Genomic DNA, 25,820 nt, shown 5'->3' on the forward strand with positions numbered 1-25,820 from the left:
ATAAGGCTGTTGCTTGCATAAGAAAGAAGGCCCTGAAATGGATGACAACGTGATTTACAAGACTTAAACACTGGATAGACCATCACTGGATGGAAGTAAATGGTCACTCCTTGCAGAGGAAGGAGATCACTTGTGACGTTCATACGGTATATGTGTTGGGACCTGTACTGCTCAGTATAGTCTTAAATCATAGAATGGCTTGGGTTGGAAGGGACCTTTAAGATCACCCAGATCCAACCCCCTGCCATGGGCAGGGACACCTCCCACCAGACCAGGTTGCCCAAAGCCCCATCCAGCCTGGCCTTGAACACCTCCAGGGATGGGGCATCCACAGCTTCTCTGGGCAATCTGTTCCAGTGCCTCACCACCCTCGTCATGAAGAATTTCTTATATCTAATCTGTGCCTACCTTTTTTTTAGTTTATAGCGGTTACCCCTTGTGCTATTAATGACCAGGAGAAGGGAAGCGATTGGTGAGGTGGCAAAGCTTTGCTGGTGATTGATAGGAGGCTATGCAAGGTTGTAAGGACAAGGACAGATTATATGGACAGTAGAAAGATCTTGTAAGACTGTACAGTAAAAGGATAGGTGCAATTCAGTGCAGATGAATGTAGAGTGACACACTTGGGGAAAAACAACCATAACTTCAGATTTTGGGTCATTTCTAAGCTGGACCAAATTTCTTCAGGAACCAGACCTTTGGGTTACTGTAGACAGTTCCATGAAAATACTGGCTTAGTAGAAAAAGGAAAAAGAAGAAAAAGGTAATAGGTAATGAATTATTAAGAAGCAAATAGAGAACAAACCATAAAGGATCATTATGCTGCTGTTGAAGTCCTTGTGGTACATAAAAAATCCAACGTTTGTACACTTGAATGCTGCATGAAGTTTCATCTTGGAGAGAACATACTAGAACCGAAAAATATTCAGAGATGACAGGGATGATCAGACATACACTGTGATGTCCATGCAGTACTTAAGGAGCACCATACATGGAATAGCCAAGGATCTTTGTTCTGAAGAGACGTGATTGGGAGGATGTAAGAAGACACATACAGAACTGGGAGGTCTGGAGAGCAGTGGAAGGGGCTGGGCTTTTCACCCTCTCTTCTAATACAAGAATGAGAGATATCAAAAGAACCTTGTAGGAACAAACCCAAGGAACTGGTTCTTCAGGCAACCCATGTGGGTCAGTGGCAGTACTCTTCAAAGAACCTTATGGATTGAGGAGTTTGTGGAAATACAAGGAAACTGGGTAGAACCTTGGAAGAGGTGCTGAAGAGGCTGCTAATTAGATAATCACATAACCTACCCTGAGAATGTTTGAAGGCTGGGAGGCAGCATGTGCTCACCCTGTGCTTATTTTCCCCAAGCGTCCATTCAGAGTTCTGTGATAGATGCGCCTGTGGGCTGAACCAATGCAGAAGTTCATACATAACCTCCTTGCACCAAAGTCAGGATTAAATAAATAAAGCTATTAACAGCTTAAATACATGTATAACTTTCAAACTCCCTAAGTAATCATAATGTTTCAAAAAGTTAGGGCTGGAAGGGACCTAAGGAGTCACCTAATCCCTTCCCCTGTTCCATGGATGGCAAAATTGATTACATCTGTGTCCTTAGTGACAAATTTGTCTACCCTGCTCCTGCAGCTTTCAATGATGGAGACTCAACAGCCTCCATAAGGCATCTATTTAAAGTCTCACTATTCATACTATGAGAGGGATTTTTCTCCAGTCTAACTGGAATCTAATCAGCTGTTGTTTGCTGTAAACCATTAGTTAACTGCAAGCCTGAGCTAAGATGGGAGGCGTCCTAGACTTCTGATGAATGTTGTCTAGTGACTTTGGTGGCTCTGGAAATAGCCTGGACGCAGGCTTGGTTTTCAATGTAGCTAGTAGTTACTGGCTTATTGTACTCTGGTTAATATGACCGAGTGTGAATGGCGATTCCTTCTGTATGCTTTTAGGGATTTTCAGGTTATTTTAATGTCTTGCCTCTTTAGCATTTTTCTAGCTTCAGGGAAACTTTCTCTGAGCAGTGCTTTCTAAACACAGCATGTTTTGACTTAACTTCAGAAAAGGCTGCTTGAAAGGTGTGTCTGCAGAAAGAGTGGGACAAGAAGACTTTTAAAAGATTACTGAAAAACAACATCTATTTTTTTTTCCTTGTAAGGCCTTGATTTCTGGTTTTGCCAATAAATTTACCGAACTTGTGAGTTTGAGATGGAATGTTTGAACTGTCTTATGCGATGCTGCTCAGTTCACTTAAACTCTCCTTCTTGCAGGTGATCACTTACTTTGTTCCTCGTCTTGTAGGTACCTGACTTGAGAAGGAGGTTTTGACCAACAGAAATGCTAGGCACCTTCAAATCCAACTGAAGTTGATGTGGGCTGTTCTTATAATACACAGCGTACTTTAAGTTGTTTAAGTCTCTTAAAAAATCAGCTCAAATTAGGCATTTTAGCAAACGATTTAAGCTTGATTTCTATGTTTCAGTTTCCAGTGTCTAATATGATTAAGAGTCCTGTCCTCTCACTTGCAGTAAATTGTGGAAAATCAGTTTATCGATATGTGAAGCACTCAGGAGCAGTAGTGGTGGTCATTCCGAGGAAATGAATGTCTGCGAACAGGGGGTTGGATTAGTAAATAGACATGAGGTCATATGCAGAACAAAAAGGGAAAAAAATGCATTAAATAGCTGTTTGCTGGTGAGCGCTGACAATTCTGTGTACAGAATGAAGCAAACATCCTGTGGAAAAATAGTTGGTAGGGGTGTATCTGAAAACTTCATCATACTGTGGATTACACAAGGAAGCCAAATAAAGATTGCACAAGCGCTTTGATTTTGGTGGTTTTAAGCTCATTGACTGCAAAACTGCAACCTCAGTGATGTACTTTTAATACAATATTTTATGTGTGCCATATATATTTGTAGACTGCAAACTATAGCTGTTCCACTGTCTGGGGAGCCATCTGAAGTGGTCCAAAATGTTACATAGCACCCTACGGCCGCATCTCTTGCATCAGAGACATTTAAAAATATTAAAAATCATGTATATTTGTAGATTGTAAACTCTAGCAGTTGCAGTGAAACAATGGCAATAGCAGCCAGCACATTGGCATGGGGAGGAATGTAAAGTATTTCTCTCTCTTAACAATAACTCTAACAAGAGTTGCGAATTTCTGTATGGATTGTATGTAGGGTAGCTGCCCAGAGGCTGGGTGAGAAATAGGTGCAGAAGGGATGGACTGGCCCTTAAGATTTTGTATATACTTATTTAGCTCTGCTGTTAAAGACGAGTGAAAGCCTGTGGGCTGCCCTCTGTGCACGAATAACGAACAAACAGAACACAACGCTTGATATTTCTGTTCACGTGCCTTAAGCACAGACCTATAGTTTGTATTCTTTGTAGGACTATTACCGTCAATATAAAGTCCAAAGTAGTTTTTGAACTTGGGCTAGAAGGTTGAGAGGAAAATTCTCTTTTATTATGCGTGAGGCTGCCTGCTGAGCCTATAGCTACCAAACCAGTGAGGTTTATCAAAGAGAAAAATTTACAGTTAAGCTCTGCCTTCTCAAAGCTTGGGGAAGTTCTGTTAGCACCGAATACCTTTCTGGATGTAGAGGCATTTACAGTCTGGAACCTCATTCAGATTTTTCTACTCTTAGAGCACCTGCGAAAGCTTTGCCATGATGGGTTGTTCCTCCCCTGGCTGGAGGAGACATCTACTTGTTTATGTCTTGGCTTTTTCTTACTGCTGGCCTGGAAACTTGCTTGAGTGTGTAAATCTGTTTATATAGCTGGTGATAACACACATGGAGTGAGTCACAACGCAAGTTGGTTCGCTGAACTTTGCATGCATATTTATAATCACGTAGTCATGTGTTACACTATCACTGGATAATCGAATACTAGGTTCCCCAAAAGCTGGGGCAACACTACACAGGCATAGCCCCCGCTGCAAAGGGTTAGCTACTGAGGTGCTTGGGGAACAAATCTTGCCAAGTGCCAACTTCTAGAATTTTTCTTGTACTTCCCTTGCAAGAGTGGCCCATGATGCAAAACAGAAGAGAATTGAAGTAAGAAGCTTCCTTTAAGCAAAACATAGGTGTTTAATCACAAACTTACTGTTTTTACAGTCTTGTGACCTATCTGTAATCATAACAGGAAGGAAGGAGCGTGCAGGTCAGGTCCTTTCCCCACGTTTCAGCGCAGATTCAGTGGAGTACATATGCGTCTCAATCCATGTGTCTGTCCTGCTATAATACCTTGCTGAACTGGAGCTTTCGCTTTTGCTTACAGCTTGAAAGACTTTGTAAAAATTCTGACTTGGATTCCCCTTGTTCTACAACTTGAATCTTATAGGCTGGTAGACACATAGTTTTCAGGGTGTTTTGTGTATATATTTTTTTTGTATTTACACACAGTGATCGTTCCACTTCCTGCAGTCTGTCTTAGAGTTCTGACTTCTGCAATTTTAACTGGCTTTCTGATTTTCTTTGTTGCTTCCCCTTCCCCCCTTCACTGTTTTGCCCTTCTGTTCCTTTTCAACCTCGGTGACTTTTCCTTTAACTATTTAGAGCGACTTCTTTTGCTCCAGACGTGGTTCATCTCTTGGAGAATTCCTGCAGCTCTGGATCTTCTGACGACTGTAGCTCGTGGCCACCCCAGCTGTCATGAGAATTTTAGCCATGCTGCTATGCTGTAGCTGGATTTCACAGGCTCATTCGTGGAGGCTGTGTTGTGTTTGGTTTTGTTGTGTTTTGAATCAGCCCGCCACGATGTGGCTTTTCTTTTAACTGCTCTGGAGAGGACAGAGTTATTCTCTTTTGACTACAGGTGCATTAGGCAACATGCACTTCGGTAGCTTACGGGAGTAACTCTGAAGTACACCTGATTTGCTCGCTTACATAGCACTGCACCCAAGGGAACCTTCAGCAGAAATCTTTTGAAACCCTTTTTATTGTGTAAGGATGCTTCGTCCAGACCCAGGAGGTGTCTGTCAGCTGGCTTTCCAAGTTCCATTCAGTGAACACGCTGAGCTGTGGAGGCCGGGTTAGGCTTCCAGCAGACACCCGTGTCACCGTGCCGTGCATCGATTTAGACATAAACCGTTTAATTAGAGTTGGAGCTTTCAGAAAGGTTTCTACCCAGGTGGCCACTCAGAAGGTTAATCTGCTGCCCGAGATGGTTTGAACCTTGCTGCCACAAAACCTGCAGCTTCCAACCTGAGTGGCAACACCAGGAATTAAATCTCTGATTCCTGATACAGTGGGATCCATGTTTATCCTCCTGGTATTTTTAGTGTTGCCCATCTAGTGGATAACCCCTAGCTCAGCTGACAAAGGGGAAGTGGTTTCAGAGTGTTGCTCTGCAAAGACTTATTTTCTATATTACTTCTGGAGCTCCTCCCACTAATATGACTAACTAGATTATCTGTAAGGCTGTACTTGTTCTGAAGCCACTATTGATTAAATGCTGAGATGATTTTTTTTTTTAGAAGCTGTCACTGGAACATGCTTAGGCTGCATTTGCTGTCAGCTTAACAGTCATGTTTCTGTGTCTTCCTCTAAATTCCTCTCCCAGCTGGGCTCTTTCATATCTTAGCATTAAAATAGATTCTTCCTAATTAGACAGATCTCTGTCATGATAATCATCTTGAGAACGTATGCTGTATTTTCATACTGCGTATCTTTTCACAGATCGGGCCTGCACTTTATAATTTTTCAAACTCGTAACTCACTGAATAGATCCTTTACCAAGCAATCATCTCCTGTAACCAGCAATTAGCGTCCCGTCAGCTGATACTGGTAGGCATTTAGTGTTCAACTGCTGGCATCAGCAAGTTCATCTTATATCACTTGGAACTCCGATGTATGTGATTCCTTTGAAATTCCAGTCGTGACGGTCGTTTCCTAAAGCTGATGCTCGGGAAGAAAAGAGCGTAGAGCAAGTGCAAATATTTCCACGTGCAAGGTGAACTGCTGCATAACAAGGTGAGTACTCACAAGACCATGGTCATGGATATAAGTGCACACATCTATCACGAGTGAGCCTGTGCGTGTGTCTGATTGCAGAGTTGTTTGGTCAAGGCTGCGAGGAACATCTGTTTGGATGACAAGAGGCAGTAGCAGAACACCACTGAAGTCTCTCTCTTCCTTGCCTTGTCCAGGCTACAACCTGACATCTTTTTTCAGCTTGTATTTATTCAGACTCGCTGGCTTAGCAGAAACGTTGTCCTTTGCAAAAATTGAATTTAAATAGTTCCCTAAATAGCAGTTTTTGGCCCCGTTTCTTCAGAAGCTGGTAATTGTTTGTGTAAGTATCCTTAAAATAAAAGCGACGCAAAAATGAACTGTGAAATCTCATCTCTATTATGCTGCTTTACAATTACCATTCAGGACTTGGTTTTAAAAGAAAACTCTCCTGTTGGATGAAAATTGTTACTTGTAGCTCCTGGATTCTGAATGACAACTGCAAAATGACACAGGAAATGGACATTTTTATGAAGTGCTAATTCTGTTGATTGTCTTTGGACATGGGGATAGTGCCCTGTCTTCTGCAAGGTTGTGCTATGGACTAATGCCAGTGTCACCACTTCTGCTGTTAACATGAATGGGGAAACAGAGGGCTACAAGTTTGCTCGGCTTTGTTTCAACCTCAGCCAGTTCAAACCTATCTTTTGATCAGCATCAACCGTTTTTAGAACATATTCAGATGTTTTTCACAGCCCCGATGCTGCATCTGTTTGCAAGGCTTCAAACATTAAGCAGGGGTTCCTACCACACTGTTGCTCGAATCATCATCCCCTGGTGGAAGCAAAAGGGGGAGATGAGAGACTTTAAGAAAAAAAAAGTCTAAATTCGGAATATGCTGGGATTTAATTCCCTAACGATGCAGCATGTACTTAAGCAGCGTGTGGTGCTTGCTGCCCGAGCGCTGCGCTGGAAGTTTAGGGTGTGTTACTCCGTGCGGGCTGAGAAGTGGCGCTGGCCTTAGGCGTAAGGAAAACAAGACAATGCCTGGGCCGTGCTGCAAGGAGCAGCCCCTACAAGCAGCAGTAAGAGCACAGGGCTCACCGGCAGCCTTTCGGCGTGCACCTGCGTGTGCCGGGGCTGCGCGGCGCGTTTCGGTGCGCGGGCGGAGCTGTGCTGGGAGCAGCGCTGCAGCGAGCTGCGGGCTGCAGGGGGCACTGCGGAGGAGCCCAAAAACTCCTTGGAAGTTCAACCTGAGCGCAGCCGGCCGAGGCGCTGGCCTGCCGGCGCTCCGTTGCCATCAAAACGAGCGAGACAGCCCCCGGCTCTCCCCGCCGCCTCCCGCACTCGCCGCTCTCGCTCTGCGTCGCTGTCGCGACGGGGACGAGGTGACAAGCAGCCGTCCCCGTCGCGACAGCGGCTAGAGCAGACAAAGCCGGCTGCGGAGCAGTGCCCCGCACGCTGTGCTCCCCGCTTCCTGCCCCCCTGGGGACACCGGGGGGGTGTCCCCGCGGGCAGGAGCCCCCGGCCCCGGGGGAGCCCTCCGGGCCGGGTGCGGGGAGCCGTGCGGGGGGAGCCGTCCGCTCCTGCCGGGCGGCTCCGCGCCGGGTTTTGCACCGCGTCCCCGGGTCTGCCGGCCCGGGGGAGCCGCCGCCGTCCTGCTAGCGCTGCGCGGGCACGGCGGGAGGAGGAGGAGGAGGAGGAGGAGGAGGGCGCTCGATCATTGTGATGGTGGCAGGAGCGGCGGCAGGAGCAGCAGCAGCAGCAGCAGGGCGCAGAGCGGAGCGGAGCGGCGCGGGCTCGGCGCTGGGGCAGCGCCCCGGAGCCTCGCTGCTGCTGCTGCCCCCCCCGGCCCCGACCCCGGCCCCAGCCCCGGCCCCGCGGCCGCTCGCCGGGCTCCCCCCCGCCGGCATGCGGCCGGCCGGGCAGCGGGCGCGGCGCGGCGGCGGCCCCAAAACTTTTCTCTAGGCGGGGGAGCCCCGCTGCCGGCCCCCCCCCGCCCCGCTCCATGCCGGGGGGGCGCGCGGCGCGTGCCCGGCGGAGAAGCGGGGGTGGGGGGGGCGCGCGTGCCCGCGGCCCCGCGCGCGTGCATGCGGCTCGCTCCCCGGCGGCGGCGGAGCGGTGTCCGGGGGCAGGAGGCGGTCCCGCGGCGATGGGCGATGGGGGGCAGGCAGCGGCCCCGTAGCGCCCGGGGGCGGCCGCCCCAGCACCAGCAGCAGCACCAGCAGCAGGAGCAGCAGCAGCGGCACCGGGAGCAGCAGCAGCAGCAGCAGCAGCACAGCTGGCCGTGCGGGTGGCCGCGCCGCCGGCGATAACCTCCCGGCACCTCCGCTCGCCGCCTTCCTCCCTCCCTCTCTCCCTCCTCCTCCTCCTCCTCCCTCCTCTCCTCCTCCTCCTCCTCCTCCTGCTCTCCCCCCCCCCGCCGCCGCTCGCTCCCCGCTTGATGTTTTGGAGAGCCTGGAGGGGGATCGGCTGGGGGCGCGGAGGGACGCTCGCCGGGGCTCGCCGCTTGCCCGCTACATGCCGGCGCCCCCTCCTCCCCCCGGCGGCCCCGTGAAAAGTATCCCGCCGGGACCCCGCAGGAGGCTGCGTGCGCGCCGGGGGCAGGCTCCAAACTTCTTCCAAAATAGTGCGCGCGGGGCAGGCGATGGGGGATTTCGCGGCCCCCGCCGCCGCCTCCAACGGCGGGGGCATCTGCATCAACAATAACCTGGGCGGCGGGCTCGGCGGGGCCGCTCTCGGGGTCGCCGGCGCCCCCCACGGCCCGCCCGCCGCCGCCCCCGGGAACAATGCTGCCGGCGGCGGCGTCCCCAAGCACAGCACGGTGGTGGAGCGGCTGCGGCAGCGCATCGAGGGCTGCCGGCGGCACCATGTCAGCTGCGAGAGCAGGTACCAGCAAGCCCAGGCGGAGCAGCTGGAGCTGGAGCGCAGGGACACGGTGAGCCTCTACCAGAGGACGCTGGAGCAGAGGGCCAAGAAGACGGGCGCCAAGCAGCAGCAGCAGCAGCAGCAGGGCAAGCAGCAGCAGGATGCCGAGCCCGCCGCGGCGGAGCAGAGGAACCACACGCTGATCATGGTAAGGGCAGGGGGCGGCCCGGGCCCCCCACCGGAGGGGAGGGAGGCTCTGCCTCGGGCACGGAGCGTGTGTGTGTTTGGGGGGGGTGTTCGCGCAACTTGCATGGAGCCAGCAAACTTTTTGTTGTGTTTTTTATATATTTTTTTTTGGAGGAGGGGGGAGCGGGGCCGTGGGGTGCGTGATTTGGGGCTCCCCGCCGCCGGGGGAGGCCGGCAGCCGGCGCCCCAAGCGAGAGCAGGCTGCGCTGAGCCGCTTCCTAAACTTTGCTCGGGTTTTAAGGAGCTCGGCGAGCGGCGGGGGGGTTGGGGGGGGGGCAGGGGGCGGGGGCTGAGCCGCACGGAGCGGAGCCGCGAGTAGGAAGCGGAGTTTCCCACTCCCAGCCCGCTCCCATGATGAATAATCAAAGGCGGCGCGGGGGGAGCCAGCGCCGGCCTTATTTATAGCAGGTCGCGGCCGGCGGCACGGCTCGGCACGGCGGAGGGGGGGTCCCGGAGCCGCCCCCAACCTCGTTCTCTGCCGGGCAGGAGCAGCCGGGGCCTCGCCGTCTGCAGGGCGCACAATGGGCGGCGGAGCCCAGCGGGGAGGAGGAGGAGGAGGAGGAGGAGGAGAGGAGGCGTGTGGTTTCCAAGCCCCGCACGTCCCTCCCTCGCTCCCTCCCCTGCCGCGCGGGGGGGTCCCGCAGGGCGGCAGCTGCCGCCGGCCCCCGCGGGGGGAACCGTGACGGAGCGGCGGGGGGCGGCCTCCCCAGCCCGTCCCATCCCGTCCCATCCCATTTCCAGCCCGTCCCATCCCCGTCCCGTCCCCTTCATCCCCGGCTCGCTGCCGGCCGCTTTGTCCGCCCCGGGCGGGGAGGTGGGGACGGGGCCGGCCGGCGGCAGACAAAAGCTGGGCGCTGCGTGTGTGTGTGCGCCCCTAATCCCCCCCAGCATCCCGGCCAGCAGGAAGCGGAGCAGCCTCCCTGACATCTCGCCGCCTTCCTGGCGGCTCCTCCGCCTCCTCCGGGGCTCTCCCGGGGAAGAGCCGGGCGGCCCCGGCCGAGCCGAGCCGGTCGCTGCCCCCCTCCCTTTCCCCTTCCCCTTCTCCTCCGGGGGGGATGCGCAAGGTGCCGAAGTTGGAGGAGCGAAGTGGGCAGAGGAGGGCTCCGCGGTGGGGGAAGCCCGGCTGCAGGAGAGGGCAGGGGAACGGGAACGGCGGGGCTGGGGCTGAGCTGGCAGCCCGCACGCCATTTATCTCTGCTCCGTGTGCACGGCACTCCGAGCTTAAAGAGAAACCCCGGCGCTGTATCGGGAAGGACCCTTTGCCACCAAGCACTGCCTTACTAAGACCACTTGCAAGAAACGTTGTAGCAAAAATTGGAAGTGTGACCTGCGCCGTTTCACCTGTAGAGCGTCGATTACAACCTGGGAACAGGAGGGTGGCTGCATAGGCACGTGAAAGTTGTATTTAAAACCTGGGAAACTGCTCCTTTCAAAGAACTGGAGGGTATTCTCTTTGGGACTTTTATGGTACGAACAAAGTTCTTCACTTCTGGCAAGCACGAGTTTGCTAAGTTTCATAGTTTAAATGCATCGTGATTTCCATTTACTGAAACAGTTCAACTTTATATAATACTTTATTCCGTCTTGAGAAAACACTAAACTCTACGTTGTGGTTTTCTCCCTTTCTCTATTCTCTGGTGACCTCCAGCTGAGAGGTTCACAGTGACACAATCCCATGGGTCTGCTAGCGCGTTACTCCTCGCACAAAACCAGCGTTAAATCCTTCCCTCCCATTATCAGAGCGCGCGTTCTGGAGTGGAGGCAGTCAGTTAGGACTCACGACAACAAATGCAGTGAGAAAACACCGTCTGCGATGCTTTTTCATCAGGAGGGCAAGGCATATCCAAGGAAAGTATTACCGGAGCGTGTGTGTGTGTCCCTCCAAATTCAGAGATGTGGGGCCAGGCAGCGAGGTGCCCAGCAGACCCTCCCAGAAAGTGGGTAAAAGGTGTCTGTAGGAGGTGATTGTCACTGAAAGACATGCGCTCTGATTTTCTTCGTTGGACAGAGTAGGAACTCTCTGGCACATACAGTGCTCCTTGTCACCACCCCCACGCGGTGCACCCTCGCTCCCTGAGTTCATGAAAGGGATTGTGCAGTTTCCACTGTTTAGGACTCCGTGTCAACTGACAGGCAGTTATCAATGGGAGCCTTTTGTTGAAAAGGCACGTAGGAGCACAGGCTCGCCTGTACTTCGCGAAGTGCTGAGCTACGCTGAATTTGGGTCTTGATACAGGGCGAGCTTTCACTGGCTGAATTTTGGAGTATCTCAATTTATAGCTAATTTAGCCTATCCTACTTGAGGAGAACAGGGGGTTTCAACTCTAGTTTGCTCCCATGCAGGCATCGATTGGGAGGTACACAAAAATAGCTGGGAGGACTTCTTTTTTTTCCAGTCCAACCTGGCAAAAGCCAAAGTTGTTTTCCGTGCTTTTGAGCTGGATTATTAGAATGCTGTACCAGCTAGGCTTTCAAAAGAAGTGTGGGGAAAAATTGCAGGCCATCCAAAACGCTGCTGCTCATCTTCGGACTGGTTCCAGGAAACATCAGCGCATTATTTCAGTGCTTTGGTTCTTTGTGAGCTAATCTGCCCTCTCAGTTCCTGCTTTAAGTGCAGGAGTTTTCTGACTCTGCATCCCTGGTATTGTGTGAGCGTGGTTCCGAGGTGATATATGTGTGTCCGTATAATATAAATAATAAATATTTAGTGTATAATAGCGTATATAATATACATATTGCCAAGTGAAATCGCCTCTCTGTCTTATCCCCGACGCTGCTCTTCTTATTGGGTGTTCTTGCTGTTTTTTTGCCCAGTGAAACGCTACTTCTGTAATTACCACATTGACCTTCCGATGCACGTTGATTTGCATCTCAGCTCTGCTGTAACTTAAAAAGGGTCTGGAGATAATTTTTCCTATTTTAAAAGCTCTTCAACTCTTTTCTTATTTAGCATCGCTATGGGCTTGATAGCCACTGTCAAACTGACCATTCCTAACCCTAAAACTAGCCCTTAGGAAACTGAGTTTTAAACACCATAAAATGTTATTTAGATCATAGAAATTAGTGACGGAAGTCAAATGACCTATTAGATCATCTTTTCTGTTCCCCTGCCAAGGCGTAACTATGCCAATTCGGAATTAGTTTAGAGTTAGAGAAAACACGGCTGGCAAACACAGTATTTTCCAATACTGCTTTTTATCCATCCCGGGCTAACGCGCTGCCTCGTGGAAGTCAATGGTCACGTTGCTCTACCTGAGGAAGGGAGATGGGCAGGCCGGTCCCTTCAGCCTGCTTTGCCTTGGGACAGAATGGCACGCTGAGAATTACCGAAATCCGTCTGTGTCGCCTCCTCGTTGGCAATACTCCAGCACAGGGAAGTAGTTTCCCCCTTCCTTTCTCCTTTTTCTTGGAAAAGGTATCCCCAGTGGCATGCATAACTTCTTGCTTTCCCTCAGTGACTCATGGCTAATTTTATTCAAGATATCGAGTGTTGAATAACGCCGTCGGTCTTGCGAGTGGTTTTTTAAAGCTTACACCTGCTGTGTTGATGGTGCACCTTGCTGTAGTTACCGTGTGCCTTCATACACCTGAGCACAGCTCTGGTGCTCTTCCTCAGGTGGTGTCGTGGTGTAACTCACTCAGGCGTTCATCGGTTACATGGTAGGAAAGGTCTATTTCTCTAGGATTGCAAGGATGAAAAGGAAAAATGGTATTTTGGATACTTTTTATTTTCCAGAAGAGGTCGAGTGCTGCAGTCCTTACTCATGCCTGATGACTAAATAGGCTGAAACATCTCTTCAGTTTGTAAGCTGTGTCTGATCTTGTTCGCGCTGGGGTAAAGTCAATAGTTAATGCAAAACTGGGATGATACCAGAATTAAATCCCAGGCCAACAACGCTTCTTATTTTTCATATGCCTCATAGAAGGAGTCATCGTGCAACCCTTTTTATTTTGCTCTTCCTCTAAGGGTGGATCTTTCTTATTCCACAGCCTCTCCCATTTTTCTTCTCCTTTTCATACCAACTCATGCCTGATGCTCCCGTGCGATCGCTGTCCTCTAGGACAAGGAGTTCTTGCGTTGACCTCCTTTTGCAGCTCGTCAGCACAATAGATTCCAGCTTAGCAAATGGAAAGGAATGGAGAGACTCTTCGCTTCAAGCACTACTAGTCCCTCATGACCTTCGTGTGCTCCAACTGAAAGTGTCTCTCTAAAAGATAGTGGGCTGGGTCATTACGAGCCGGAGCCGGAGCAGGAAAAGTTGTGTTTTGACATACTGTAGCCAGCCCCGGTGAAATCCACGCTTCAGCCTGACAAACAGCACGTGTTACAAGTCCCGGAGTGAAGTTTTAGGCGTTGTGAAGTTCAGGAAGAATGACTCTGGCTGGAAGGTGGCCAAAACTCATTCTGCTAATGCAGAGCCAAAAATATTAACACGTGATTGTGTAGGGACAATTGGTCGCTCGCATGTAGGTTAACCTAAATTTGTGGTAACTTGACCTATAGCTTAAGGTTTCACAAGTGGCTTAAGCTGGTGTAAATCTGAGCTGCCGCCACCGAGGAAGTCTCATCTTTCATGCTCTTGTCAGTGGCCGCGTTTTCTTGCCGCCTCCCTTTGCCAGCTCTGTCAGCTGGCTCAACCTACCGAGCGGGTAGGGAGGACGGAAACATTTTTTTTTTTCCCTTTTCTTCTGGGTTAGTGTTCAGCTGGGTCAGAGCCATGGTTTGTTTGACTGTCCCTCCCATGGGCAGCACAGTCTTACAACACCTTAATCCTGTTGTGAAACTTCGCCCTTATCCCAGGACAGACGTATCGAACGTGTGACCTGAAACATGCTTACCTGCTGCCGTACTTTTTTTTTAATTTGAGCTGAGTAACGCCGGGGTAGGTGGATGCGATTCTTCTGTCCCTTAATTCAGGCACTGGCACAGGAAAGGCCGTGAGAAGCAGCAAAAGTCAGAGTTCATTTTTCTTTAAACACTCGCGTGTACATGCCATTTGCTTGCATATTACTCCAGTATGTATAATTCATGGGAGAGATGTGCTTGGATTAGCAGAGGTTTAAGGACAGGTCTGACAGCCAGGAAGTGCTGACTGGAATCCTTCAAGCACACTGTTTTCTGCATTGAAATGTGAAGTACAGTCTCAGGCTGAAGTTTTGAACCTGCAATCAGTTTTCCAGTCAGGGATCTCGCAGGCTGTTCAGATAAGGAACATACTTGTACGTGCAGTGGGAATTGGGGAGGCTTAGCAATCTGAAGTATTTATTTTCCTAGTTTGTCTAAGATGGTGAATCATAAAACCATTTAATTTTGATCACTCTTTTGCTTCCCCCTCACGTGCTTCAGTTCCACAGTGTTTGTAGTCTGCTGTTGTTTGCTTTCTGAATGCTGGAAACCCGCTTTTACAGGGGGTGAGAGAAATTGTCTTTTTAAACTGGCAGTGGCTAATGAGATAGCAGCGGCTGATTTTTTTCTTTTGCCTACAGGAAGGGGCTGAGCTGCTTTCTTTCGAGACTTCCCTCTTTCACATCGATTTTGTTTGCCACCACATACAGTGTAATTGGTAAGAAGATATGAATACTTTGTTGTTTAGTTGACCTGAGGGAAGAGACAAGTCCGCCCGTAGTCTCCGTGTGTTTTCCGTAGATGTCTGTGACTGTTCAGGCCGCTGGCAGTGGGGATGATGGGTTGGTTTGCTTGTCAGTTCTGCACAACCACAGCATGCATGGAGCACAAAAGAGGGTTGAAGTTAGGACTTTCAGAATAACTAAGCTAATAAACAGAAAGACCAACAGTTCCCATGCTTTCTTTCCCATATTTTTTTTTATCAGGGCCGCTTTTTGTAAGGTGTTTGTATAGGGCTCTGTCCTGCAAGGTCCTCAGCAATTGAAGCTTGGTGGAGTTGATTTTTAACTGGTTGCAGGTGGGGCTGCTGTGCTCTGCCTCGTGCCCTCCTCCCTTCTTCACACTAGGGGCTCCTCCCTGCATTGCTTTAACTTCGTGCTGTGCAGGGGCTTGAATAAGGCAACTCCAGCTTCATTTTCCTCAGGCGTGGGGATTCGGACAAGCAGCCATAAATACCTCTGTGCAGGGGTACCTTTCCTGCCATGTCTTCATGCTGCTTCTGAAGGATCTCCGGCCTGTTCAGAGAGCCCTGGGATGCTGCATGCCTAGGTAAGGAACAGAGAATTGATCCTTGGCTTGGCTCTGACCCTGGGCCTTAGCACAACAAGCAGCCACCGTGCCCACATAGCTATATTTATGTAGACCAGTGCATGTGCGTGTGGACTGGCTTTTACACCGTGCTGTACATGACACAGTGAAGGATTTGTGATTAGTGTTGGCGGTGGAGGGGGATGTACTGAAATGATAAGTTTAAGATCCACAGATTTGTATCCATTTCCTGTATTTTCAGCTTCCTTTCTTTTTCCTTTGGGTTGTACCTAATCCACGGTGATCTTATAGCACTTGTTCATTGTGTTTAATCTAAGGGAGGAAGGGAGTTGGTTATGGCAGATGAAAGAGTGGAAGAATTATGAAAAGTAGTGGAGGTGTTTGCTTTTTTTTCTTTTTTTCAATCGTTTAAGGCATTTCCTTAAGGAGGATAGGGCAGCACTTAGCCAAGAGAGAAATCGTAGCGTTTCCTATCACTTCTGTTTATGCAGAGTATTGTGGTTACAGATGCTCTAGTATTTGAGAAAATGACTTTAAAATATATCTTAGCTGGCAGTAGTTGTCCTTGGACTGCTAAAAAGATTGTTACATTTCAGATGTGATTTTTGCTGTTGTTCATTTCGGTCCCAGCAGCCGGTGGCTGTTGTTGTGATTGCTCTGGGTTGCATTCCAGGGCATAAGGGAGGCTGCACAGGGAAAACTGCTGCAAACATTAAACAACCAACTTTTAATGATGTTTTTGGCAAGTGTTATCTTTATTTGTTCAACATAGCTTTGGTTCTCAGTGAAGCAGTAGCCTTGAAGACTTCAGTGGATTCATACTTTGGCTGTAGGCTGAACGGCAGCCGCCCTGAGCTCCAAAGGGGCTGGAGTGCTCTGGCGTGTAATCCTTCACTGGATGGGGAGTAATGGTGCAAAATCGTCTGTGAGTCCTTGCACTGCAGCAAGTTTCTGGGCTGAGCTTGTGATCTTCGCATTCCAGTGAAAGCGGAGATGCCGTGCGGAGGTTACAGTGCTATCTGTCTTCATTCCTTGATGACATAAATAACTCTTAGCCTACAAACTTGTTAGCATGAGATTATTCAAGGTCTGGATTGCTGCAGTTTTGAAAATCACCCTTAGAGAATTTGGCTTTGTGTTTTTTTTTTTTTTTTTTTTTTTTTTTTTTCACCGGGCTTATTTTTTTCTAACATGTTTAAATGTATATTCTATGTAATGCAAAATAAGGGAAAAATTTTATTTTCTCTCCTTCATTTCGCTTCTTAAACATTTTCTGCCTTGGTATCTACACCAGGGTTCGCTGCCCTTCTCAGTAACACTTCTGTGGTGGGAAATGGCAGCAGCGGGTAGTGACAATGGAGACTTGTGTGTGTGGGATAGCAAAACCAAAACTGATCTGGAGGAGCGAAGTCACAGGCTTCCCCTCAGCAGTTGCTGTGGTGAATCGTGCGGCAGCCTTACCGCCGGAGAGGGGCTCTAGGAAGCTGGCACAGGCCCTCTCTCTCCAAAGTTGCTATGGATATTGAACACATGAAATGCACTGTTTTGTTCCTTCATTTTGCATCCAAATACCTGCTATCTTGAGAAAGTGATTCCTCGGGGATGGCGAATCTGTCTCGTATGGCCTTCTTGCTGTGAAATCCCACGCTGCTTAAAGCTGGTGTTGGGGCTGTGTGTGGTACCCGCTGGAAACCTGGTGGTTGTGTGCAGCTGTGGTTAGCCTGGCAGTGAAAGGCTTCAGCAGCGCCTGGAGCACCCGGCAGGGCTCTTGCAGAAGGTTTTTGGGAGTGCTGCTACCTGCAAGGGTGATGTGGTGACCCAGAGCTGTGAGAGGGCTGAGGGGCACGGCCTGTCTCCGAAGCAGGCGTCCAAGGGCTGGCCACGGCACTTGCATCGGGTAGGTCGTCCCTCTCCTTCCTGTAAGGGAAAAAGTAGTGTTTGTATGTCATTTCCTGGTTTCCTTCCCTAAAACTGACCAACTTTGTCTCTCCTTGTTTTATCAGAGAACAGTGTTTTGGTTTACCTCTGCAGCGTGATACAGGCTGCTCAATGTGCTTCTGCTCATTTATAGTTCCACATAGAATAATAAACAGGGTAAAATAATTATGAAAGGCCTGCGTAGATGGTATTGCAGTTCACAGAACGTGGTGTCTTGACGTACTTATGGGATTAAGGTGATATTTAGGTGAGATGGCAAGTCCAAGGTAGAGCATCTCGTCTCATGCGTAGTTCTATCTGCCTTCTGAGTCCTACTCTGGACAATATGACAAAAGTTTTTATTCAAGTGCTCCAGGAGAAAAAAATCACAGAGTATGTAGCTTTCTAATACAAGAATTAGTAAAGATGATGTCAATTATAATTTTCTGAATGGATTTTTTCATGAAACTTTAGTTTGGATGCTGACTGGAATAGGTAATTTGGTGATACAGTAAGTTAGGGATGGGTGATTCGGGGCTGTGCTTCTGTTCATTCTCCCCCTCCTTTCTTGGATGCTTTATTTCAGAATTAACTTGCTCACCAGAACCCAACCTGTTAGCACAGCAGGTAGACAACAGCATTAGGGATAGTGGTATTTCTGATTCAGTGTGTTTCAAATGTTGAGTTCTGCTAGTAGTTACTTGAGAAGACATGGTTCTGGTTTCAGAACTGTTTCCTCCCCAGATCTGTGATATGTGTTGTGGATGGCGATCTCATAATGAGCATACATCAGAACGCCACGTAAAGATTTAACGTGGACTGGCTCACCTGCTCAGAAAGGTCGTGGCAGGAGTGAGTTGTGCTGGGCAGATCAAGGATCAAGTACCGGTAGGATATGGCAGAAACTCCACCAAACTGCTTCACCTCAGAATTCCCCCCCCCCCCGCTTTTGGAATGCTTTTAATTTATTTTTATTTTTTTAAGGTAAGAGAAGCTCTTCTGAGCTCTTCATTTACAAACTTAGATGTTTGTAAAGGCAGGAAGATGGCCAATTAAGGGAGAAATAATGATTGTCATGTGCGTGGGGCTCTGTAGAGGAAAGTAGCATAAACGAACTTTTAAGAAAAAATTCGTATTACTTCAGAGATGCATTTTTAAAAAATATACAGTTCTTACATGTCTCAAGATTCAAGATGTAAGCTGAAAATCAAATGTCTTTCTTGTTTTGAAGGCAGGAAACAAAATGTTCGAAGCTGTTTAAATATGTAATCAGTTTTATTAGAGCAGTATCAGTGTGATATATATTTTTTTGTTAGATGAGATCCATATACACTTAATATTCCAATACACAAGGACAGCAATCTTGCAATAATTTAATAATTCTTGCTTTTGGTTTAATTGTGGTTGTTTTTTTTGTGTGTATATTTTATCAGAGCTGCCTGTTTGTGCTTAAAAAGGTATAACACCCAGGATAGTTGTCTCACAGTCATCCTAGCAGAGATGGATTAGTAGCCTGAGTGCAGATGAGCAAGTCAAATGCATATGGTGCTGCAGTTTATCACAGAGCTCTGCAGCTCTCTGGGTACTAATGCAGCTGCTGTGCTCACAGGTGGATCATGGTGAGGATGCCTTCTATAAAGACCATATAGTGCTTTCAAAAACAAACAAAACAAACAACAAAAAAAGTGTGTATGTATATATCCTATTTGTATATGTATATATGTATCCATCCTGTTCTTAGTTGTATCATATTTTCAAAGCCAGTTTCGCATAGAAACTTGCGGAGAAATTTGCCTAAAATGGTTTACATCCTTAATCCGAGGATGAAATTAGGGAAAAACACAGTTTGCTCTGCTTTTTTCTTGGAAGTTCTTGAAGCCATTGCAATGAGGAACTTCAGTGCATTTGAGTTACACATCATGATCTGCCATTTGCGGTCTCTCCCAGCAGTGGGAATGGGGAGGATAGGGAAATTAAGCGCTTTATTACCTGTGGAAAATGGTGCACTTCCCACGTGCTTAGTCGTGTCTTGCTGTTGCGTGCTGAAGGTTTCATCCGCACTGAGCACGGTCTGCCTCCCTGTAGCCTGCTCCGCCGACAGGAGCACAGTGACGGGGACATGTGGCATGTCCCTGCTCCTGTGTTTCCAGGACTGCTGTCTCGTTCATCATAGGAGCAGTAGGTACAGGAGTTTGCCCTTGCTGTCCTGCCACATGCTTCCCATTTGCAAGAAGCAGGAAGGCGCTGCACCAGAAGTGCAGAGACCCAAGGAAGTGGGTTTTAAATCCACGAGGGCATTACAGCATGTTGTGCTACATGATTTTCTGCACTCCGGTTAAATTAGGTGGTGACGGATGTTTTGGTTTTGCTCTGATCTGAGGAATTCAGAGCAGTTTGCAGCGGCACGGGTAATGAATTTGTATGACAAAGTTACTCAGCAAATGTAAACCCGCAGACAGCAGGCTTGCTTCTCGTAGTTACCTGTTACGTATGTCTTGGAGGCTGCCAACAGGCTGAAGCAGTTCACGTGAAAGCTATTGCCCAAGTGACCTCTTACACATTAGCAACGAACACATGTGTGTTTTAGGTCCTTCATGTCCAAATCCTATTTGCATACTTCTGAAGTTGGTTAAGTGGGATGGTATGTTTTGTTTTTTTTTTTCCCCAATGGATTTGCTTTGTCTTGATAAAACAAGCTAAATTTCAATATATATATATTTTTTTCTCCCCAGATGTATCCATTCATTGCTAACGTAAACCAGTTTCTGAACTTGATTGCTGTGGGAGGTAGGAGGTGATGCGTGTTTCTCAAACCAGTGGAACAAGTGGAAAGTATTTCAGGTAGTTCACAGTGGTTCAGAGGCTGGCTGTGTTCCTGTTTTCTGGTGGATCTGGAGAGAAATGCTGAGGAGTGCACCACAGGCCTTGTTTTACTGAACAGCTATGAGAGATTTCCTTTCTCTTGGGTGGTAGTGCCTCTTATTTTTGGAAGGGAGAGGATGAGCTTCCCTCCCTGAGGTCAGACTGCACTACTGAGCAGCGAGGGTTTTCAGGAAGATTTACAGATTTGACAGGGCAATAAGCCACAGGCACAATCGTATCCTTTCGTTGGCTGAGCTATCCAGCCTGTGCCATGGTGTGTGAAGCAGGTGGTTAGCACTTTGTGTCATCAGGGTGGCTAATTTAGATGCATACTGTTAAACAGGTGAGCTTGAAAATTAATACCATGTTTCATCAGACCTACTTGGACCTGCACAACCTGGGCCATTACTGTATCAGGCAAAGCAACTGAAATTTTTCCGTAAGAATGTCTCAAAAGCTCTTCAGAGAGTGCTTTGTAATAGGATTTGTATGATCCAGAAAGGTGCCTTTTCCAGGTTTAGAAATAACTTTATTAGCATTTGGATAGATGACAAAAATGAGTTCTATCTGCAGTACTTTTTTGTTTCAGCCATAATACTGAGCTGACAACTTCACTTAATTACTGAACTACATAATGCTGGAACTTCAGTAAGGCACCTTATGCCACAGAGCTACCTCTCCTCGTCCCAGAGGGTGCCAGAATGTGCTGGAGATACATATTCAGCTACGTATGTCAGTGTGTTACCTGTTTGGGAAGTATTTGTGCTCAGATTAGGTAAATTTGACTTGCCTTCATCACAACAGTTTGAGTTTTTACCTTGAGGTAAAAACTCAGAAAGCTGTAGATGCATATTGTTGGAAGAGCATGGGAGAAGACATTGAGTTACACACCTAAGATGTAGGATGCACCATCCCACGAGTGAGACCCATTTCTTTCCCCCAGAGAGAACAGAGGGTCTCAGGTATTTTGGTAATAGTAAGTAATAGTGTACTTATTTGCCTCTCCGTTATTGACAGCAGTGTTTTTATGTATTGCTTCAGTTCCTTTTGTTGTTCTGTAAATATCGATATAAATCAATCTCTTATTCTTCGTTGTGTTGTGAAGGGATTGTTTGTATAATGGGGTATTAAAAGGGCCATTTAACTTCATTTAGCTCATCTCTGAGAGACAGGGCTTGTGAGGAGAGGGAGAGTAAAAGATATCCGTGGAGATGTTCAGTCCAGAGAAGATTACAGAAGTGCAAGCACGGTGGTAATATTTGGAACAAATCTTGGGAGATGTCTTGGGAAGTTACTACTGACAGGCCCAATCCAATACTTGCATAAAGAGCCATGCTAGTTCTTGTAATAAAGTGATTTTTGGCAAGCTTTAAAAAAAAAAAAAAAAAAAAAGGTTAATTGCTTATATTTGAGTGTTTGTAAAGATGATTTTATTTGTAACACTTTTTCTTGATCTGATGTCAACAAGTGCTGGCTCTGCTTTCCCAAACTCCCTATCTGTAGTTTTTATTTTAGAATTTAGAAATCTAGAGCTGTCATTTCTAACACACAGCCTGCACGCCTCTGGGATCGTGTGACACTGAGTGGCAGTTAAGAAAAGCAATTTGAGTAAGGGAAATTTCTGAAAGTTATCTGCATCTTTGCTGGGAAACCCCCCGCTCCCTCTCTGAGTGCTAAAGATCCACAAATTGTAAGCTTTTCAAAACTCCTGATACAGGCATTAAAAGCTGCATGGTGAATGTAAGGTGATATTGCAAGTTTGGGAAAGATTGGATTCAAATGATTGTTGGGGTGTGTGGCCTGGGCTCTGACTGAAAGAAAGAGGATAAAGGATTCAGGAGTGCAAACCAGAGCACCACTTTTGGCTCCAGTGGCAGAGACCTGTGGCTGTCCTGCAAGGGGAGGAGACCCAAATCTTCACGGTTCTCAGTGTTCATGTGTGAATTTTATTTGTCTGGATGGTGGAAATGCCAAAAACAAAACAAAACAAAACAAAAAAACCCCACACAAACACTGCATTTCTAATTCCTCACAGTGAACCTGAATGTACATTTCATAAATATACATACATTTATGTGCAGCTCCTCTCTGACTGGTTTCATTGGGCACAGATGATGTCCACTGATGGTTCAATTTTTATTAAGAAAACATATTTTCACAAGTGCTTTATAATAATAAACATGTCACATTGCTCAAAGGCTATCATTCTTTGTAGCAGAGGATGTTGTATTTGGTTTTTAAGTATCGGAGAAGAGACGTACAGCTAGTCTCTACCGTGTGGTAGCCTCAAACCAAAATTGCTCATAAGACAGGATAATTCATATAGGGAGAACCTTGCAGTGACTAATGGGTTTATTTATGGTAAATGTGTGTTTTGACAACTGGGACCATATTTTTAATTTCCGTTTGTAAGGTGGAAGTTTGAAGAATTGGAGGGCCCTGTCACTTCAAGAAAATTATGTGATTGGAAAAAGTCTTCATTTCCTCCAAAATCATTTTTCTGCAGAGGCCTTTCATCCTGGCACGACTAAGTTTAATTCTTCCTAAGGTGGTGGTGGAACAAAAAAGAACAAAAAAAAAAAAACAAAAAACAAAAAAAAACAAAAAAAAAAAACAGCACATCTCTCACTTGCAACAGGGTTTTTCTGGCTGCTTCAGTTCAGTATCCCCTATTACCACCACGTTGGTTCATCTCAATAATGGCTCAATTGCATATGGGAGATGAAATTTCAGAACTAGGCTGAATTTTAAATATTTGTAGTGATGGCTTTCTTCTCTCTGGCTGAAGCCTCTGTGAGGTGGACCACTGCTTTTGTGAATACTGGGCTGCGATCTGGATGTCTCATTGAGCAGGGTGTGTGGGAATGGAGGAAGGGCAATCTCTTTCCAGTGGTGGTTCCTGAAGCTTTTTTCACTTGGTGCGCTGTTAGAGGTATATTCTGAACCATGCAGCAATGAAGGTGAACTCTCTGGGACAGGACATCCCTCTGGAAGAGAATTCAGACTTGACTACTCAGCAGAGGTGGCAGAGCCCTCTTCCAGAAAGTGATTTGATCCTGTAATGGTTGATAAACCTGAGCCAGAACGCCTGAGGGGATTTTTTTTTTTTTTCCCCCAGCCAACTTTAGTATGGATTCCAGAGGGTTTGTCATTCATTGCATAATTCAGCCCCTTGCTGTGAGGGCAAGTCTGGAGAGGCAGCTCTGTCAGAACTGGTGCTGAAGGGCTCGAGGAGTTAAGGGCCCCTGTTTGTGGGTGAGTTTTGGCCCAGCTCTTTGCTGCAGAGCTGCCCTCTGATCTCGGTCACCTCGGGCACAGCAGTGCCAGCTATGTGGTTTTGGGGCAGTAACACCTGTTTGTGTTAGTTAGTGAGTGATTAAGTGCTGGGAAAAGGAGCGTTAGTCTGCCAGACTAGCACATACTAGTTTAGTATGTTGGTAGGAGCAAGTACTTTAGGTGCCTTGAGGAATTAACCAAAACAGCTATGAAAACTGAGAATTAAAAGTCTGTTCTTAAAATATTGCTGCTGTGATCCAAGCTCAGGGAAGTCTGATCCGGAGTTACTGACTGCTATGGGATTAAAACTCTTGCAAGGTGTAGGACTGTAATGGATAATAGTCGGGGTCCATTCCCACAAGTTTAAAAAACCCAACCACGTATGTGCTTGGGATTGCTCTGGTGAGCAGGGGGAAGCCTTGGCGAGAAGCCCTGAGCTCTGCCCAGGCTGCAGGGGCTCGGGCAGTGGGAGGTGTGCGCTGCCCGTGCTACCCCTTGCTTGCTGTGCTGTCAGTAGCCCCGAGCGAGAGATGGGCTTTACGTAAAAGGAAGTCGCTTTAATTTGAGGGGAGGTTTTATGTTAACTCTTTTTTGCTCTCTAGCTTGGGTATTTATTTAGCTTTTACCCGCTGCTAGAAATCCAGCCGGTCGAGAGAGAGCGCAAACTTCTCTGAAAGCTGTAGGAGACAGAAAACAGCCGAGAGGTCGTCCTGGCTGCCGTCCAGCCTGTGGGAGTCCTGTGAAGCTACCGGTAACACGCGGGGTTGTGTAACCACCGGCACTGATGGCCGCCAGGCAGATCTGTTTCGCTTCGGCCGGGCCCTTTTTCCTTTGTGCCCATGCCGTTGTGTCACGGGAGCTGCAGGAGGGAGCCCGGCTGCATCCAGGGGAGCTGCTGGCGGGGCTCAGCACGGTGCTGCTGGGACTGAGCCTTGAAGTGCCTTCCAGCTCGGCTGTCATGTCAGGAGCCTGATGGTTTTTATGTGAATTGCCTTGCTTTTGTCTGCTTCCATAGGGACTAAGGTGGTTTGGAGTGCGTAACTTCTCGAACTTGGGATTAGCGATTGGAATTTGTCTTTACAAAATAACACATGCTGTTGGTGACCATCAAGCTGAGAGCTGTTCCAGATGTTAAAATGTGATTTGTAAAATCACAGCGATGGCCAAAGTACTAATTCCTTCTGGGGCTAAACCACGTGTACAAAATGCATGTCCCTTTCATACTCCACCTCTGATATTCTGATTTTATTTCTTTGACCCCATAATTTTCTGGGGTGGCTTCTTTCAGTGGGCAGCACTCGGTGCAGTGAGAGAGCTTCAACACCAGCTGTAAACCAACCAACATAATGTAGTATTTGTGCGTGTGTTTGTTTATGTTTTGGCACAGCCTGATGGGTGACAAAGGCTTGCAGATTCCCTGCGTGCTTTAGCCTTTGGCCACTTCTGCATGCACGTGTAACTGACCACGCTGTACTATGCCCTGCTCGCTCAGCCTCTGCTCCAGAAAGTAGGCTGACAGAGGCAGTGAGGGAAGAAGTCACATCTAAGACAGAGGAAGGGATTATGCTGGTAATAGTAGCAATTACTCTGTGTCTTTTTCCAAAGAACTGCTGCCAAACTTAGTAAAATAGATTAGCCCAGATAAAGGAAGAATTTGACTTCTTTTTCTGCAGTCACAAATGATCCTGTTCCTTGCAAGCTGAAGGAGGAGACAGGGAGGCTAAAATTGAGTCATATCTGTTGATCACTACAGCGCTGTCTGAAGGGTTTCTTTCCTATTTCCAGTAGCACCATCCCTGTCACAGTGAAGAAGCAGTCCTGGCAGCATCGCTGCCCCCCGCATGCGCTTTCTGTCTTCATTTTCATGCAGTGCACCTGCTTAAAATGTCTTGTCTTACTACTCGGATTCCTTCTGAAACAAGACAGATACGGGGTATCGTACCCTAATGCTCCTTTTCCTCAGGTCCGCACAGCACCCTTCCTCCCCCAGTGTTGGAGGTCATGCTGTTGTCGCTCTGTTGCATTCCAAAGAGATAGTTCAGAACTGACCAGAATAAACCGATGGATAGGGATTAGTATTTCATTTGTCAGCTGCAGTCACTCCTTCGCGAGTTGCTGTGTTTATGCTCATCTGCAAAGGACTTCATTTCTAGTTCCCTGCTCGGGCCCTCATTGGACACGTGTGGGGGGTAGGGTTTTAGTTTTTGGGTTTTGTCTGTCCCACCCCTCAAATGAGAATGGAACATCAGTAACCTGAATCACCCAGTTCTTAGGAACTCAGATTTATGAGGTCAGTTAATACATTAAAAAGAAAAATAAATATATATATTTAACACAATTTAGATGTGTAAATAAGAGAGCTTATGTGTAAACGTGCTGTCACCTGTTAAAATGATTCAGGCATAAAAAAGCAGCTAAGTGCTATATTTGTACTGAAATTTTAAAGGAAATCAAACCAGCAAAGGCTAACATCTAGGAAAAAATCTGGAACAAGATT

The 25,820-nt window shown here is 47.6% G+C and overlaps 1 protein-coding gene across 8 annotated transcripts in view; it reads left to right on the forward strand.

Moving 5' to 3' along the window:
• MAML3 (mastermind like transcriptional coactivator 3) overlaps positions 1-25,820 on the forward strand; it is a 254,080-nt gene that overhangs the window by 52,250 nt on the left and 176,010 nt on the right. For 2 of the 8 annotated variants that reach the window (XM_027456734.3, XM_027456733.3), the window contains exon 1: positions 15,073-15,268. The exons of 3 other annotated variants lie outside the window; for them this stretch is intronic. Coding sequence is in view for 2 of the 5 variants with exons in the window: in XM_027456732.3 (XP_027312533.1) it covers positions 8,627-9,055 (429 nt within the window). In the remaining 3 variants the exon portion in view is untranslated. Of the gene's footprint in view, positions 1-7,314; positions 9,056-15,072; positions 15,269-23,884; positions 24,075-25,820 lie in introns of those variants that run through there. 3 more of the 8 variants (XM_027456732.3, XM_027456731.3, XM_027456736.3) reach the window with 3 other exon arrangements.

Source organism: Anas platyrhynchos, chromosome 4 (assembly GCF_047663525.1).
Source record: "Anas platyrhynchos isolate ZD024472 breed Pekin duck chromosome 4, IASCAAS_PekinDuck_T2T, whole genome shotgun sequence".
Classification (NCBI taxonomy): Eukaryota; Metazoa; Chordata; class Aves; order Anseriformes; family Anatidae; genus Anas; species Anas platyrhynchos.